Below are 18,327 nucleotides of genomic sequence, written 5' to 3' on the forward strand. Positions count from 1 at the left end.
AGAAATAGGTGTCTCTTTTCTAAGTAGGCAGCCACTGCAGAGAAGTGTCCTGGAGCTGTAGTGTAGGCAAGTCCTCCTTCCTCCGGTGAGTAGAGGCAACGCGCTGTGTGATGGAGTTGCAAGAAGTCGATAAATAGAGGGTCATTCACAGTAGTGAACAAAGAGGGAGGTGCTTCCTTAAGGGGGAGGAGCATCATCCGGTGCTTTCCCTGCTAGTTGCTTCACTACTAAATAGAGTTGTTTATTAGAGTTCTTAGCGGTTTCAATTTGTTCACTATAGAATTTTCTTTTTTCCTCGATGATCATCTTTTTATATTTAGCTAGTTCCTCCTTGTAGCGCATTTTATTTTCCGTGGCATAGGTTTTACGCCAATGTCTTTCAAGATTCCTGCATTTTTGTTTCTGTTCTCTGAGGGAGTTCAAGAACCAAGGTGCAGAGAGGGAGGACCCATTTTTAGAAATGGTCTTTTTAGGCACCAATAGGTTAATGGCATTACTTATCCAACCAATATATTGATCAGGGGCAGTATTTGGATCAGTGGAGATGGCTGGACAAGTACTGTTCAAGAGTGTTCTAAGTCGTGTATTATTTATGTCTTTCCAGACCTTAAGAGGACCCTGACTAATTTCTGCCACCTTCTTTGTTGGAACACAATTAGTTGATATCGTAAATATGATGGCATGATGATCGGACCATGAAAGCGGAAGGATATCATGAATGTAAATGTCCTTTAGGTTGGAAAATATGCCATCAAGCATGTGGTCAGCCTCATGCGTAGGTGAGGTGACCAGCTGGGTGAGCCCCAGAGTTACAATATCAGTTAGTAAGGCTTGTGTTTCATTGTTATCAACATTTTCAATATGGAAATTAAAATCACCTAGAACCGTAAAAGAGTCTTCTATCACTAAGGATTCTAGTATAGTATTAAAGGTCGACAGGAATTCTGAGCGAGCTCCTGGGGGGTCTATAGAGGAGTACTCCTTTAAAATTATGTGAGGGATTTAGCATAATTGAGAAATTAACAGCTTTGCATGTAGAGGAAGGGACTTGAGAGGTTCTTAAAATGAAAATGTTACGGGAAATTATCGCCAGACCACCGCCTTTCTTTCCCTGTCTGTCCTGTCGTTGAACCCTGTACCCTTCGGGTACAGCAACCGCTAGATCAGGATTGGACGCATTGTCCATCCATGTCTCTGTGACAAATAATAGGTCAATATTTCTGTCGATAATCAAGTCCGCGATGTCCTGTCTATGTTTACCCAAAGAACGGGCATTAATAAGTGCTATTACTATATTTAAGTTTTTATTGTTATTAGCGTTGCCGGAGTTAACAGTATGGTTGAAAAAAAGGCAAAACAGACTTACAATGTGGGCAGCTTATTATTGTGTTCCACGGTATGTTTTCTGGGTCTACCCATTGGGTCTACCCATTGATAATCATCTACATCATTGATATCATCTTCCACACCTCACGTAGAGCTCAATGGAGAGAAGCGTTCCTCACCCTACTCTCCGTCTCCACCACCAGGAAAACGGCTCATGGCCTAACTCTCTCCGTCACACCATCCCAACTCTTCCCTGGCAGAATCACCATTACTATCTACAATAACGGGATTGTCCTAATTCAATCCACAGACAAGAACCTGGAACTTCTAGACAACCTGTTCCCCAATTTCAAAGAGCACCTTTCCAAGCCCCGGACCTCCACCCATATCTCCCTCAGCACTATCACTCCTGACATCACAGCCCCCTCCCACAACACTTCTAACCTAGCTCAGCATCAGAACGACACGCACCCCACCTCTACCCCCAGCACCCCAGTCAATCACCCACTTGCTGTTACCACCCCACATTCCTCAATCACAGTCGCAAATCTCTCCCCCTCACACACTAGCCGCCCACCTAACACCAACACCTGGACCCCCACACATACCACTCCCACTCCTCTCTCCCCTGACACCACAGCTCCCACCCACAATCCCGCTAACCTAGATCAGCATCAGAATGACACGCACAACGACAACTCCCACCCTTCGTCCCCCCCACTCTCAGTCCCCACTACCACCCGCTAATTAAACACACAGAGCACGCCGCATCTATTATTATAACTCCCCCTCCACACGACAGATCCATCTCCAACACCATTCCCCCTCCCACGCTCAGCCCTCACTACCCCTTAGGCTCCCCCATCACCAACAACATACACACCACCTCCACCCCGCTCTCTCCGCCTGCCAACAATACCCTCATCTACGCCACCAACCTCCTCCGTACTTCGTCCACTCCCATCGCCCCCACTCCCTCTCCCCTCCCTAACACCAACTCATACGCCGGCACCACGGAGCCCTGCATGTACACCAACCCACCCCCTCACCCGCACGCTAATTCACAGATCAGCCACCCACCCATGACTACCTCCCCCAGCACTAACACCTATCTCACGCTGGACAAGATTATGTCCTTCCTTCTCCAGCTCAAAGAAGACATTCACACCATCAAAGAAGACATTCACACCATCAAAGGGCTACTGACCACACCCCCCAGACACACCCCACTCACCACCACCTCCCCCCTGAACAGGCTCCCCACCCGTCCTGATGACGCTCGCAAGCTACACCCCTCACACAGGACCGCGATCCATGCCCACAATCGCAACAACGGCACCCGCCGCCTACACTGGACCGCGATCCCTGCTCATAATCGCAACAACCGCCCACGTCGCACATGCAACCCTCTTTCGGATCTCGACACTCTCACCCTCCTCCGCTCCTACAACCCAGCTCCCCTAATCCACACAACCGCCACGCACCTCCCCATCCCCACGATACACTCAAATGCCAGTAGACCCTCCACACTAAACAACAGAATATCCGTCCCGAATAACCTTAGAAAAGTCCCCCTCTCTCTAGTACCCTCTACCTCCCCTAACACACCCCGTCTCAAATGCACTCTCCTCAACTGCAGATCAGCTTCTAAGCACTCCTGTGCCATTGCCGATCTCATTCTATCATTGGACCTTGACCTAATCATCTTGACTGAAACCTGGCTAACCGATTCTTCTACACCTATAATGGACATTCTGGTTCCCCCCAACTACCACATCATTAGGCTTGACAGGTCTGGCAAGATAGGCGGTGGAATTGAATGCATATACAGGAACAACCTTTCGGTCCTGAAAGTCTCTGCACCTTCCCTAGCCTCCTTAACTTCCTGCGAATACATCTGCCTCGATATTATCAGTGAGGGTAAACCGATATGCTCTCTACATGGCATTTACCACCCACCCAGAGACAACCTCACCTTCACCCAACAAATCATGGACATGATTTCAACTAACGCCGAACGACAGCTCACCCAAATATACCTTGGTGACTTCAACCTCCACTGGAATGATCACAATGATGCGGTGGTAAATAGTCTTAAAAATTTCCTCAATGCCATGGACCTCACACAATTATGCAACAGTCCGACCCATGAGAAAGGTTCTATCCTCGACCTTATCATCGCCAAAGAGGACGCTATTCAACTTGAGTCTATCCAACCTTGTGACTGGTCAGACCATCATATCGTCACATTCTTCATCAATGAAAAAGTCAAACTCAACATGACTCAATCCTCCAGACCTAAAATATGGAAAAGACTTGAAAAAACTCAACCCATACTCCCTACCCCCGAACAGCCACGACCTCCTGCTCCCTCCCACGGGCGCAACAGATGTCCAATCCTTGACTGACTACTATCTCAACACCATGACCTCAATGATTAATGAGGCTGCTCCCATGCAGCTAAAAAGAGTTTCCGCTAAAACCTCCAATCCATGGTACGACGGGAGTCTCAATGAAGATAGACGAGCCATGCGAATGGCAGAGCGCACCTGGAGAACAGCTCCCTCTGCACTGCACCTGAAAACCCTGAAGAAAAAGAGAAACGCCTACTTAAGGAAAATAAAGCGCTCAAAAGCAAACTTCTTCAGCCTCCAGCTCGATCAAGCAAAAAAACGTCCGAGAAAACTGTTCGAGCTAATCAGAACACAAGCCAAGGAACAACCCCACCCTCTCAGTACTGTGGGCAAAGCACCCTCCTGTGAAGACTTTGCCGCTTTCTTTACCCAAAAAACTGATAACATTAAGAGTGATCTCCGCATTGACGCAAGCCTCTAAACCACACCCAACTGCATAACACCCACCGAGCTAAAAAACAATGCCACATGGTCATCCTTTGACACCTACTCCGAAGAAGAAATAGGCAAGCTGCTCAGCAGCTTGAAACCCTCTAATCACCTCACGGATCCCCTCCCTGCCAACGCTGTCAAAGATTTCACTCCATGGCTCCTTCCACTGTGGACTAAAATTATCAACAGCTCGCTCCAACAAGGAACAATCCCTGATTCCCTCAAAGTCGGACAAGTCACACCCTTACTAAAGAAACCTACGGCCGACCCATCCGACCTAAACAACTACCGTCCCATTACCAATATTCCCACTCTCGCCAAACTATTGGAAAAATGCGCACAACTACAGCTAACTAAACACATTGATCAGTTTGATCTCCTCAACGCTCATCAATCAGGCTTCCGAGCAGGACACAGTACTGAAACTGCTATGACCCACATAATTGACGACGCCCTACAAATGCTGGATCAAAACGATACCTGCCTCCTCATCCTTCTTGATCTCTCCTCAGCATTTGACACTGTCAAACATGAGAACTTACTCGAACTTCTGAACACAAGAATGGGTCTATCTGGGACGGTTCTCAAGTGGTTCACTTCCTTCCTACACAACAGGTCTCAGAAATTCAAGAGTAACAATCTGATGTCCTCGCCAATACCTGTTTCGTTAGGTGTCCCCCAAGGATCCTCCCTATCACCAACTTTGTTCAACCTAGTTATGGAACCTCTCACCTCCTTGCTACAAGCATCCAATGTTCTTTTTCACATGTACGCAGATGACACCCAATTATATCTCAAACTACAATCCCCCAATGACATTCTACTCCTGAACTCAACGATCAGAAGCACCCAATCCTGGCTTGCCAATAATCATCTCAAACTCAACGCTCTGAAAACAGAGTTCCTTCTGATCTCACCCCCCGCGAAGATCTCTATCACTCAAACATGGCTTAAACAGCTAACTGCACTCAATGTCCTACCCACCATCGTGGACTCAGCAAAATCTCTAGGCATAACTCTCGACTCCAATCTCAACATGCAGCATCATATCAGCAAGGCTACTAAGGGAGCGAACTTCCAAATCAATACCCTGAGGAAACTCAAACCCTTCTTACCAGCCAAAGACTTCCAAACTGCAGTACAAGCACTAGTAATTCCGCGAATTGAATACGGCAGCATCGCCCTCTGCGGTCTCTCGTTAACCACCACTGCACCCCTAAGAGCCTCTCTAAACGCTGCAGCGAGACTCATCACTGAGTCAAAAAAACACTCGCATATCTCCCCTGACTTGAAATCCTTGAACTGGCTGCCTTTTGAAGCCAGAATACATCTGAAAATCGCATGCTTGACACACAAGGCTGTACACCTGAGCTCTCCCGGATACCTCACCCAGAAACTGTCAATCTCTGGCGGCTCTAGATACACCAGAGGCACAAACAATCTCCTGTTAAAACCTCGAAGATTCCGGAAGGAAAAGACGTACAAACGCTCTTTCTCAGGAATGGCACCCAGGATCTGGAACTCACTCCCTCCTGAAATCAGGCTCATCCCCTCCGTCACACTTTTTAAGAAAGAAGTAAAAGCTATTCTTATTGCCAAATACACTTGATCTATTAACTTGAATCTGCAAAGTCTCTGCACCAATCTGTATTCTTCTCCCCGACCTCTACGACTGTCTTTTTCCTGTATTATTCTGCTCGATCCCTACGATTATGTGTTTTTCATGTATTATTCTGATCGATCACTACGACATGTGCTTTAACTGTATTATTGATTCGCTTACCTGACCATATACATGCAGTATTGATTTACCTGTGCTTTTATGTTCCCTCACGCACCTACCCATCCCACTTACTACCTATAATGTCCATATACTTAAGGACCTGTTAATCATTCTTTTGTTGGTATTCCCTACTTTGTAAAGCGCTCTGATATCTGCAAAGATCTTGTTCGCGCTATATAAAACTTTCAAATAAATAAATAAATACCCGTATACAATTGCTACATGGGGCAGGACGATGCTGAAATAGTTCACTTCTAGAGTAGGGGATAGGGGCTCTTTTCCTCCTGGGGCCAGGGGTCAAGGCCCGATCCCCGCGAGGACGGGCGCAGACGGGCTTGCCTTTGGCGCGCCGCCGGCGCACCCGTCCGCTGTGCGGACGGGAACTAATGATCATTTTGTAGAGGGGCGAGGAGGGTGGGAGGCAGCCAACAGCTGGACCGCAACCCTTTCCGTCCACCCAATATGGCCCTCCAGAGAGGACCCCTCTCTCCTACCGCGTCAGCACCTAGTCGGCTGCGCGGGGAGCAGGGTTCGAGATGCGGCGTGGGGAAGGTGGGTGCAGTAATTCGAGCAAGTTTTAAAAAGTTACAAAGCAAAATAAAATGCACACATTTAAAATTAGGTTTGCGAGCCTAGACCCCCGGCTTTCCGCCTCAGGGGAAAATCAAGCAATGATCATGCTCTCAGATGGCAGGTTAAGGTGTCCAAATGTTAAGACTTCCAGCACCAGCTCTCCAAAGTGTTCAGGGTGATGAATGTGACTGCTTTGCGTTGTCAATAAATGTGGGTAAAGACTTGAGTTTTCAGTGTGGCTGAATGAACATTTCAGTCAAATGGGATAGCTTGTCTGGTGCCTGCTGAGATCAAGGTCATTGACACTTGTCACATTTTGTACACCATTGAAGTTATCGATGAGAAGGGAAACACCTGTGCAGATACCTCTGGCTTGTTTATCCACAGAGCATTCCCCTAGGACTGGGGGTGTAGAAACCCGGACATGAAGAGTAGGCTCTTTTCTTTTTGAACTGTGGCAAACTCAACGTCTCGTGTGCCCCCACCTTTACGAGATGGGAATTTTGCGGTGAAGATTATGCTAAACAGAAGTGAGATGGCTCCAAATATTTTCTTTTTTTTCTCCCTCATATGCACTAAACACATTTGTTTTGGACATCATTTTCTATTGCTCAATATTTTTATTTATTTTTGATACGGCTTGTGTATGAGAGAAGAGTTGGGCACTAAATATGTATCTACATATACTGCAAATATTCCTTACAAATAGTTTAGTGAGCAAGGCTGACATAGGCTCTAAACCCATTTTTAAATGTGTAACTGAGTGAAGTGTTCTCATAGGATGTGTTTGTTGACTGACCTTAGGTCTAATGTAGGCCTTAAGGTGCCATCTTTCTTTGGAATGAGAAAATGCAGTGAATATGCCCCTTGGCCTTGGTTTTGCTTTTGGACAGGCTCTATGGCCCCTTTTTGAAGCAGAGCTTGAATCTCCTCTTGTAGGAGTGTTAAGTGCTGATGTCAAATGGCTAGAGTTCGAGGTGGGATATTGGGTGGAGTAGAGGTGAGTTCTAGACAATATCCATGTTAATTTATTGAGAGGATCCACTGATCTGCGTTAATTTCTACCCAATGTGCGTGGTAGTCCTGTAACCGTCCCCCCACTGGTGTTAAATGGGGGAGAGCGAGAAGTGGACGGAGTCACTGTTTGGGGGAAGTGTCTCCCTTGGAAGTGCAACCACGTCCTCTACTCCTGCTCGCATTGCCTCTATAGTGTGGTTTATAGTATGCGCCGAGTGTATACTGCAATTGGTAGGAGCGCTGTGGCTTATGAGCGGTACATATGTTTGTACAGGTAGTAGGTTTGCACGCCCCTCCAAAAGGACCCCCTTTGTTGATATGTTTGAAGGGCACCCATGGCTTTAGTAGTGTCAGTATTTTTAAAAACGTTTCCAGCATTTCGTCCATTTGTGGTGAAAAAAGGTGTTTCCCATTCAATCGTAAATTGATGAGGTACTGCTGGACATCAGGTTTAAACCTGGACACTCTTAGCCAAGCCTAGCTTCTGATAACGCTAGTGTTGACTTCTCTTGCACTAGTGTCCACTGAGTGTAGTGCGCATTGTACGGTAGCATTAGATTGGATTCTATCCTCAACTAATTCTGCCCCCTTTTGTTTGCATTGCTCAGGAAGGTGTTGAAAAAATCCTGCATCTCATCCCCATGTTCTCTGTTGTATCTGGAGAGTAGGCCAACAGAACTGGCAGTTCGAAGGCGGTTTGCTGTCTGGGCTGCAACATGTTTCCCTGTAGCATTGAATGTTTTGCTCTCCTTATCTGTAGGAGGAGCAACACCGGTGCCTTGTAAATTTGCAAGTTTTTTGCAGTACAAGGGAATCAGGGGGAACACGCCCTTTTATATAGTTTGGTGGGTTGGTGAGGGTTTGTACTTGTCAACCCTAAGGGTTAGGACCCTTGATTTGACAGTCTTCTTGAAAATATCTGTGGTTGGGTTAGGCATGCCTTTTAACATTGGTACAAATTGGATACTGTGTGGTGTTTTGGAGAGAGTCTCCACAAGGAAGTCATCCGCGTCCTCTACTGTGTGCATTTTAACTTTGATATTCTACAGCTCTGCAACGTATCTTATAATATGTGGTGCTATCGTCTGGTGGGGAATGTTTGGAGGGGTATAGTTCCTTATCCCCTTGTGGAGATACTTTATAGTCATCCCACGGTTGATCGAGGATATCTGAATCTCCCTGGGGGACTGGAAATTACGGAGTGTACCAGTGCTCTGCTCACCCAGAGAAGATGTGGTAGTTGTCCTGTGTGGGTGAACTTGAGGGGAGCGTTGTGGTGAGGTTAGCAGAGGTGAAAGTACAGCTGGTATTGGCAGCAGAGAAAAGAGTAGGTGGTGGAAGGGGAGTAGGTGGAAGATGTGGTAAAGATTCAGGTGAAAATCTGATTGGACTGGTGCCTCTGTCCTTCTGTTTTCACCATGGAGGCTTTGGTCCTGGAGACCCCATATTTGTCTTCTTCTAAAGTCTTTTTACATTTTTGTAGTAAGTCTGTAGTGGGAGGGGTGGTTTGGTTACCACCCTTCATGTATCTGGGTTCATAAACAGTCTTCAGCCTGACGTCAAGCCTCTCCAATTATTTTGTTAACATAGGCTGAAAAGGAAGTTCTGATGCCGTAGGCACCGAGTGTCTTGGAAGTACTCGAAGGTGTTTTGGATGTAGTTTTCGCCATGGATGTATGCTTGAATGCAAAGATGTTTACGGCACCAAGGGTGTTTTCGACTCAGGTCATGGGTTGGTGTAAAAAGATGCTCTTCATCTTTCTGTGAGAGATTTTTGCTCTGATGGATTTTTAGACATGGGCTGCGAAACCGACTTTGGACCGGTCAATGCCTTAGGCTTATCAGCGGCCTTTACAGACAGCTTAGGTAGAGAGACGAATGTCTGCTCCTTTGCCTTAAGCTGGACGCCTCCATGGCCAGAGGGCAGTGGAGTTCAGTGAGCATCTACTTTAGTTGGGGTGTTTGAGGCTTTCACTGCCATACTCATATGCCCTGTCGAAGCGACCACTGGAGTGTCTCGTTCGTGGTCGGAGTTGGGCCCTACCTCACTGCTAGCGAAAAGAATGGGGATGTATATTGGTGCGCCTTGTGCTTCTGCCTCCTCTTTGATGTTTTCTGGCTCTAGCTTCATCTGGTCCCCGAAGATGTCCGGTGCATCTTCTGTTCGTTGCGCCTGCATTGTTCTATGGGCCCAGGGGCGGTCTTCTCACTGTTGCCAAGTTTGTTTTTCGATATGAAGGCCAGGCACGCTTCACACAATGTTTCCTCTAGTTCTGGAGACAGGCAGAGGTTGCAGACTGGAAGGTGATCTTGCCTGGACTACTTTGCGGGGCATTTGGGGAAGAAGCTGAAAGGAGTGTTTACCATCACTCTGTGTGTGGTGAGTGAAGAATTATGGCACTGAAACAAAGTTGAAGTGTAGCCGGCCCGAGCAGAAAAGTTTGCAGAAAACCAATTAGTCGCCGGTGATTTTGCTAGTTTACGTGTAAGGGTGATGTATTGGTCACCAAAAAGGACGGTGAAACCGGGTCAAAGCTTCAATCCCAGAGCTCTGAGGTAGACTTCCAAACCAGATGATGGAGAAAAACAATGTAACAAAGGAGCGGATGATCATGTGCAAGACAGACTATAGGAGGTGTCACTATACTGAGTACACAAAAGACTTCTTTGGGAAAAAAAACATTTTGCCACTGTCCGAGTCCAATACTAGATGGCAGGAATATGCTAAGCATATGTATATACGGCCAACAAATGCAATGCTCTAAATGCACATTAAGGGCAGGAAGAACAGGGTAGTAAATTTGAAGTTACTCCGCTGCAATGCAGTCTTAAAAAAAAATATTATATTTAATTGAAAACCTTGGCTTTACATGCAAAGTTTTAATAAATGATAAATAGTATTTGAGTTCCTTGCTCCGAATTCAAAGAAAGGGAAGGATTCCAACCCCTTCTATCCCACTGATAAGGTTCTTCAACTAATTTGCTCTGAAGCCACAATTATAGTTGTAGATCATTTAAAGGGTGGACACCCAGTTCCAAAAAACTCACCTGCATTATTAACCTTCTGAGGAGGAGAAAAATTACTTTTAAGCCCACAGTAAATATAGTCTTTCAGCGGTAGGACTGACATGGAAAGAGAAGCTCCATCAAACTTCCCAAATGTCTGTCTGGCTAATGTAGGGAAGGGTGATGTGAGGGCAGAGAGGGCTGGCTGCGGGACAGCACTAAAGAACCAAACTTGCCAGCTGTACTCATCTTGCTTTGATGTAACCTGGTTCACCAGCTGATTTGATGTCTACCTGGCTGGGAGGAGTTCCCTCTATTTGACAAGCGTGGCGGGTGACTAAGTTGGCCACTAACTTCTATTCTTATTCCTTTTGACCATCAGAAGTTTAACAAAATCTAAACAGAATGTCACATGGGTGGTGATTGGCATTCTTTTCATTCTGTTTTTTGAGTTATTTTCTTGAGTTTGTAGTCTCATTTTACTTAGAAGAGGAAAATTAGCATAATGCATGGTATCCCTCCCTTGAACGTGCTCAGATAACTGGACTATGAACTGTGGTTATTTGATCCAGCCTGCAATCAAAGAATAGTGAAGTTTCTTTCTAATGCCCTACATGGAATGTAAAAGGATTCACATTTATAGTCTTAAACATTCAAGCACGTCAATAAAATACTATTTCAATCAAGTAAAACAAACAGAATTTGGGATTTACTTTTTTCTTTATAATTTAAATTCTGTACCAGCTGTACAATATATTAATTTTACAAAGGCAAAATCATACTATCTGGCAACCATACATCCTACAATGGTATTATTGCACAATATCTATATAATATGAAAATACTTAAAATTAGAAAACATACATTTCATTAAAGAAATGGAACAGTCATTTATCCAGACAAGGCTATACAAGATCTACTAAAAAAAAATCCAGTAAGATGCAAAAAAAACAAGTATTGAAATTGTCACAGGATATCAAGTCATGTAAGTTTTTCAATTCCACTTCTATAAAGAGTGCACTAAAACCCAGCGTGAACATTGTAATGCAATTGTTATGTACCTTTGAGTGCAAATCTGTTTGTTCAGAATAAAACTATTAAAATAAATATTTTACAAAAGGTATATTTTTAATAATGTTGTCAGGTAGACTCTCCCCATCAGTTTAACTGAAGGCATTTAAATACATTTTTTTTCTATAATATATTTATAGTCTTTTTAACAAAATGAAAAGACCGACCTTTTGTAGCACTAGTATAGTGCATATAATCCACCTAATACATAAATTCAATTCCAGTCTTTCTAGAGAGTCCTTATAGATGTAAAAATATAGAAATAAAGAAAGCAAGGAAAATCCAGGGATTCTGATTTTGCTTTCCTTCAGCAGAGGTTGAACCTTTTTATAACAGGAAAATATACAATATCTTCAATATAGTGTTTATGTGCAAAAGTGGCCATCTGCTTTAGTTTGCTGGAGGGTGTGCAAACAGTCACTATCTGCATGTTATAAAACCCTACACCTAGTCATGAAAGCCTCTGTCCTGTAGCATAATCAATTATCCATCTGAGCACTCTAAGATTGATTAAGGTCTTGGAATAGAGCATATTGTAATATGAACACAGCATCGATCCTCATTCATATTGCATCACAGTTACTAAAATATATATATACATGTTTTGCAAACTGTCATGTGGAATGTACAGTAAATTAAAAATTTGCAGAATATATTATTTTAAAAATCTACTTCCTAACTAGATCAGAAAAAAATAAGATATTTAAAAAAACTTTCTAGCAAAGCACATTTCAATATTACTTATTTAGCTTATAGATTTAAGTTATTTAACTTATGTCCTGCATAAGCGAAAGCAATTATATAACATCAACAGTGTATTACAGTAGTGGTTACTAGAGCCTAGAGGACTGAGCAAGGTACATTAAACATCTGTAGTTTACCCCTAGATTCTAGCACATAACAGTCAGAGAAATAGCCCAGGGTGAACACGAACAACTGGAGCAGGTTTATGGTACCGCTTGTAACAACTGCAAAGAAAATGTCAGAGACTACGGATACTTTTGATTTTAAGGTCAGTTTGAAAAGCGTTGTAGATGTACAGCATGAAGAAATAAATGGTCTATAAGCCACAAATTCTGAGATTTAAGTCAGATGGGGGTACAATATTCTCGTTTAACACTAGCGAAATATTTGTGACAGAGAATATGTCAAAATGTGCCATGATATGCAGGAATAAATGTGCTGCTACAAATGTGTTGTAATGTCCCTGCCTAATGATAATTATATTGGAACCTAGAGTATTTCCTTAGTTTCATGTTTTTTTTTAGGATTTTCACATCTAGTAGAACGTCTGAACATTTGTCAACCATCAAATTAGATAGCACAGAATCTGGTCTTTGGCAAAATGTCCCATCTTAATATATCATGTATCTAATGTAGCAGTACATGTTTCAGTTCTTATGACAATTCTGTACAAATATGCAGTAAATCAGCAGAGGTCTCTAGAAGGTGACAATGTGATGGAAGAGCACTACAGAGCAAAAGTATACGTTTTTTCCATTACCAAAGCTGTAAAGTATTTAAAGTTCTAAAGACTAAAAAATCTAAGCAAAAATGTGCCTTAGTTCTCAAAGCAAAAAAATCCCTCCAGATAATTTCCAGTTTATGGCAATGTGACTTCTGCCTCCCTGATAATCAATTGCAGATCAGGACTCTCCCTTTTCACTTGTGTTGCACAAATGTTACCAAAATGGAAAGCGGTATCAATCAGGATTAGCGACGTTTTACCACATAACCGATGGTAACAATGTGAGACAGTTCATATGATACATGACACGTTCACTTTTTTTCCCCTTTAAAGTTAATGGAAAATATAATTTCATTCTAAGATGCCTTTCAGTTTACATTTACGAGGACACTCTATTGTCTGCATGCGGCCTCTCCCACCTCTGAAACTCAAAACTACAGGTTTTGTTTAAAAACTTTTGTTTCTTTTATACAGAACAAACAAGGATTTTTATGCAGAAAAGAGGTAGATGTAAATAAATATTAGCATTAGGGAGGAATTGTTGCTCCAAATCCATGTTCAAGTACACGGTTTGTCTTTTGGAGGAGTGATATGGATATGCAAGTACAAATAGTTTTTGTAAAATATTTGAATATGAAAACCTGCTGGTGACATGATTTTTCAGCAATGGAAAGCTTAGAGATTCCAAGTTGTATGTGAGGATATGATGTAAAGCGATATGGTCACAGCAATTTAAATACTGAACTTCTGCACAACATAACTCATCTTCCCAATCAATCCCATCCTCCAATTCCAGAACCCATTTTACACAGTGCATAGATACCTGTGGGCAGGGGCATTGAGTTTGTGAAGCTGCCCACTCTATCCCCAAGCAAATAAATTGAAAATGCGCAACTCCAGATCACAGCTTTGTGATATAATCCACGAATCCGCTTTTTTCAATAAATGTGAGTTTCAAAAATGGGAACTGCTTTCTGCACTTTTAATATAAATAGCCTCTTTGCTCCATTTGCTAGAATGACTATATAGCAAGGCCAGCAAATGAAGGGTGCAGATTTCAGGGAGGAAGGAGAATTATTTATGCAAATAAACCAGATGGTGCATTCACTTGCTGTGAGTGAATTTTCTTATGTCTGCAGCTGGAAAATTCAGGTGTTTGTACAAAAGCAATTTCTTTTTTTTTTTTTTTTGCAGAAAACACACAAACCTAAAATATTATGTACTGAGGTTTTGCGCTTACTGACATCCATGTGCATAGCTTTTCTAAGGGGGGTAATCCACACCGAAGGCTTGCTCACTATCAAAACATACATGCAGCAAAGATTCACGACAACGAAGTAAACTGCTAACTTCATAAAAGTAAATATCTTCTTCTATTAGCTTCAAAATGTTAATTTAAAGAACACTATACCCCCAAAGGGGTTACAAAAAGTGCTAAATGTTCTAATCAGATGTCCCAAAAGTCCTGCTGGTTTTCAAAGAGTGAACTCAGCACCAGCCACTGACGAGGCACAACTGGTTGCTCAGAGCAGACAAAGAACATCATCTGTCCATTAACCCAGCCTCTTTGATTTTGGTGTAGAAGAATTTCTCCAGCAGATTGGCACATTTGAAGTATTCACTCTCTGGAGGGTTGTACTCCCTGCAGTTCGTAATGATGCGCTGTAAATCTGCCATAAAAAGTTTCTTAGTCACGTAGTATCGGTTCTTTAGGCGCTCGCTCATCGTTTTCAAATCTGCACAAAAAATATACACGGGTCACTCCCATTTTCCATTGCACAGAACAAATAAATTATAGTCACATTCTACTTAGATTGAAGTTCAAGTTATTGAGTAGTTGGCAACAACATTAACATTCTCATACCATAGGCATCGTACTTTTTACCCCATGTAAGAAACCGTCTGTTGGGCAATCATCAAACTACATTTTTTTATAGACTGACACCTTTGTTCACTGCTGAAGAAAATAAAAAACACCTTCGCTCTTGAAATTGTCTGCCATTGATGTAGACTGTAATGAGTTTTATTCGAATTTCTTAGTTGTAAACTACTGCATGCTCTTTAAATTCAATTTCCTAAAGATAGAATTAATATGTATTGCAGTTGCTTTTTCATTAGATGCACAACCGAAATCCCTTTGCGGTATCTATAAAAGAGGATTGCCAGGTCTCATTAGAAAACCAGTCAGTGGATATATGCCTGCCTGCTATGGTTGTATTTAATTTTTTTAATGGAGTCTTCTCATATCCTTCCTCATGCCCTATTTCTTAGGAACACCTTTATGATGGCTAACTCTGCTATTCTATGTCAGACCCTGGGAGGCATATTTGTTAGCATTGATGGTTGGTGAGCAATGATCTTTCACCAAGAAGAGCAAGTTATTTCCCTTTGGTAATGCTCTTTTTTGTTGAGACTAGCTGCGGATTCCTCACCTTTTAAATTTTCCTCAGGCCTCAAACAGGATCTGTAAACTTTTCATCAGTACCTGCGCGCGCCGCTATGTGGTGCCTTGCAGCTCTACACTGATGCCTTTCCACTCCGGAAATTACGTATTGGCCTATATAGGCGCCACTCCCGCCTTTGAGACTGTCCACGTCTCCATACGCAGAGCCCAAAAATCAAATACGCAGACATTTTGCAGATTCCTAGACTTCGTATCTTATTAATGAATAGAGACCAATCACAGACAGGCAGGATGGTGAGGAATCTGAGGCTAGATAGTCTACCAGAGAGTTACTGAAGGTAAGTAACTTGTTCCTCTGATAGAGACTCCTAGTCACAGATTCCTCACCTTTTGAATAGATACCAAAGCTATATCTGTTTAGAAGCAGGCCTGCGAGTGGACTTAAATCAGAAAGTCCTGCAGGACTGAGAGTGCAAAATGCCACTCTCCGGTGAACCTGACTGCCCAACTATAATGCTTTGTGAACGTATGGAGAGATGCCCACATAGCCGCCTGGCAAATGTCTAGGACAGGGACTCCATTTGCCAATGCAGTGGCAGAAGCTTTGGCTATAGTAGAATGAGCATGCAGTACCTCCGGAGGCTGCCTTCTATCCAGTACGAAGCACATCTTATTGCAGCACAATCCAGCAAGAGATGGCTCTCTTCTGCACTGTCTGGCTCTTTTTAGTTCCAGAGAACCCCACAAAGCGCTGATTGTCCACCTGGTGGTTCTTGGTACGATATGTAGAAGATCATCGTTCTCCTGGAGTACCCAAAGCAAGCTTTGCCAGGCAAGAGACAGAACAAATAACAGAATATCAGATAACTTGGCCGGGAGGGGGTGTTAATCTGATATCTGCCCCACCAAACCCGAAATGTGTCCTAATGACAGGTGTATACAGTTTTTGTTGCGGGACACCTGGCTTCTGCAGTGACATCAACCACCTGCAGAGGAAGGTGTTCAGCTGTTGCCTCTCAGTCCCCAAGCTTGAAGGTGGAGAAGACCAAGGTGCAAAACACTGCCCTGTTGATGTGACAGCAGGTCCTCCTGATCGGAGGACATCTGGACAAGCCCAAGAGTTCTGGATAACCCACTCTCCATTCCCAGTCCAGAGCCACTAGGATGACTTGGGCCTGATCTTCATGAGAACTCTGGGCAGAAGTGGTATGGGCGGAAAGGTGTACAGAAGTCTTGTGTCCGTTTGAAACTGGCCCGTGGTCTTTTTATTTAACCATATATTATACTGGCTTATGAGTATAGTCAATTGGGAGTCCCACACTCTAAAGTAACAAATTTACAAACGTGTTGTTGTTTTTCACATTTAGATAATCATTCTTGAAAAACAATATGGAATATGCATCGATGAACAGCAGAGAATAGAATATTAAATCAAAATGCAATCAAAGAGGTTTTTGTAATTTAAATGTACCAATTTTATTATCACAAAATAGAGCTAAATATATTCATTTGTTATTTCATAAAAACAATTTATCACATCTGATTTATTAAAACATGGTATTATATTTCCAATATCTAAAAACCATTTAGAAAACACAAGTAAAAGCAAGGAACTGTCGACGCCGCGTTTCGGTGAAAGAGTTGATCACCTTCTTCAGGACAATGCTTTCTTATATTAAAAACAATTATTATTTAATTATCTGGTTGCAGTTATAAGAGATTGGCTTATGAATTGGAGTACCGGAGAATTTCTAGGGATCCAGCTGGTCGTTAATATTATTCTCTCTAGGGCCAGATCTTGTATATATCCTTATGCTCCTAGTGTCTTTGACTCCTTGTTTCTTTTCTATAGATGTTGTTAATCTGAATTCAAAATAGAGGGGGTAGGTGTACTTGTAGTATGGTTAAAACCTCCTCTTGATCATTATGCCCGTTCAACTGGTTATTTTCAGAAACCTCTTCACGGTAGGTACTATTGCAGTGAGGACGCAGGACGGTTGTGGAGGCTTTTGTCTAGAAATTGGCAAGAATTTCCTGATAATATATAATCAGGCATACCTATCTATAAGAAAACAGACACAATAGACGGTCTTCATCAACCCAAAACCTAAAGTAAAACAAATCTGGGACCACAACCATCCTGTTAGTAATCCAGGCTCCCCAAAAAAGTAATTTAAAATTTGAGCCTTATAGTACCTACCGTGAAGAGGTTTCTGAAAATAACCAGTTGAACGGGCATAATGATCAAGAGGAGGTTGTTCACAAACCCATTCCCCTTTTCTCTAGAAAGGGTGTCTCCCAATATTTTTATTGTTACAGAAGTCTTGTGTTACACTCATGGCGGAATGCGTATGAGCAAGAGATACCCTGGAAATTCCAAACTGCAGAAGTGTTGACATTGCACGTTATCAGCAGTAGCGAAAAGACAGGGCCAAAGTTCATCCCATTCATAAATGAGACCTTGTGCCAACTCCGGATGTACCTGTAATTCTTAATCTGCTAGGTGTCGACCATCGAGTTTGTCCACCCTGGCCTTCAATGATCTTGCCAGATGGTTCCTCACCAGGAAAATGTCTTGCAGGTCCAGCCATTTCTAGAGGTGCAATGCCACCTAGCACAGGGTTCATGACCCTACCTGCCCGTTTGTTGCAGTACCACATGGCGGTGGTGTTGTCCATGAGCTCTTGTATCAGCCTGCTGATGGACAGCAGGAAGGCTTTCAAATCCAAGCATATGGCCCACACCTCCAGAAGGTTCATGTGGAACAGGAACTCTGCCAGAAACCGCTGATCTCCACCTCAACCTAGAAGTGATGCTTCACTCACCACAGTCG

At 43.1% G+C, this 18,327-nt stretch overlaps 1 protein-coding gene across 2 annotated transcripts in view; it reads right to left on the reverse strand.

Annotated features, from left to right (window-relative positions):
* Positions 1-11,238: 11,238 nt before the first annotated feature.
* Positions 11,239-18,327, reverse strand: part of KAT2B (lysine acetyltransferase 2B) — a 296,390-nt gene continuing 289,301 nt past the window's right edge. Inside the window, exon 18 of one of the 2 annotated variants that reach the window (XM_078663996.1) lies at positions 11,239-14,826. In XM_078663996.1, coding sequence (XP_078520122.1) covers positions 14,633-14,826 — 194 coding nt within the window. In that variant the 3' untranslated portion in view covers positions 11,239-14,632. The remainder of the gene's footprint in view (positions 14,827-18,327) is intronic. The other variant, XM_078663997.1, reaches the window with a different exon arrangement.

This window comes from Lissotriton helveticus, chromosome 10 (genome assembly GCF_964261635.1).
Source record: "Lissotriton helveticus chromosome 10, aLisHel1.1, whole genome shotgun sequence".
Classification (NCBI taxonomy): domain Eukaryota; kingdom Metazoa; phylum Chordata; class Amphibia; order Caudata; family Salamandridae; genus Lissotriton; species Lissotriton helveticus.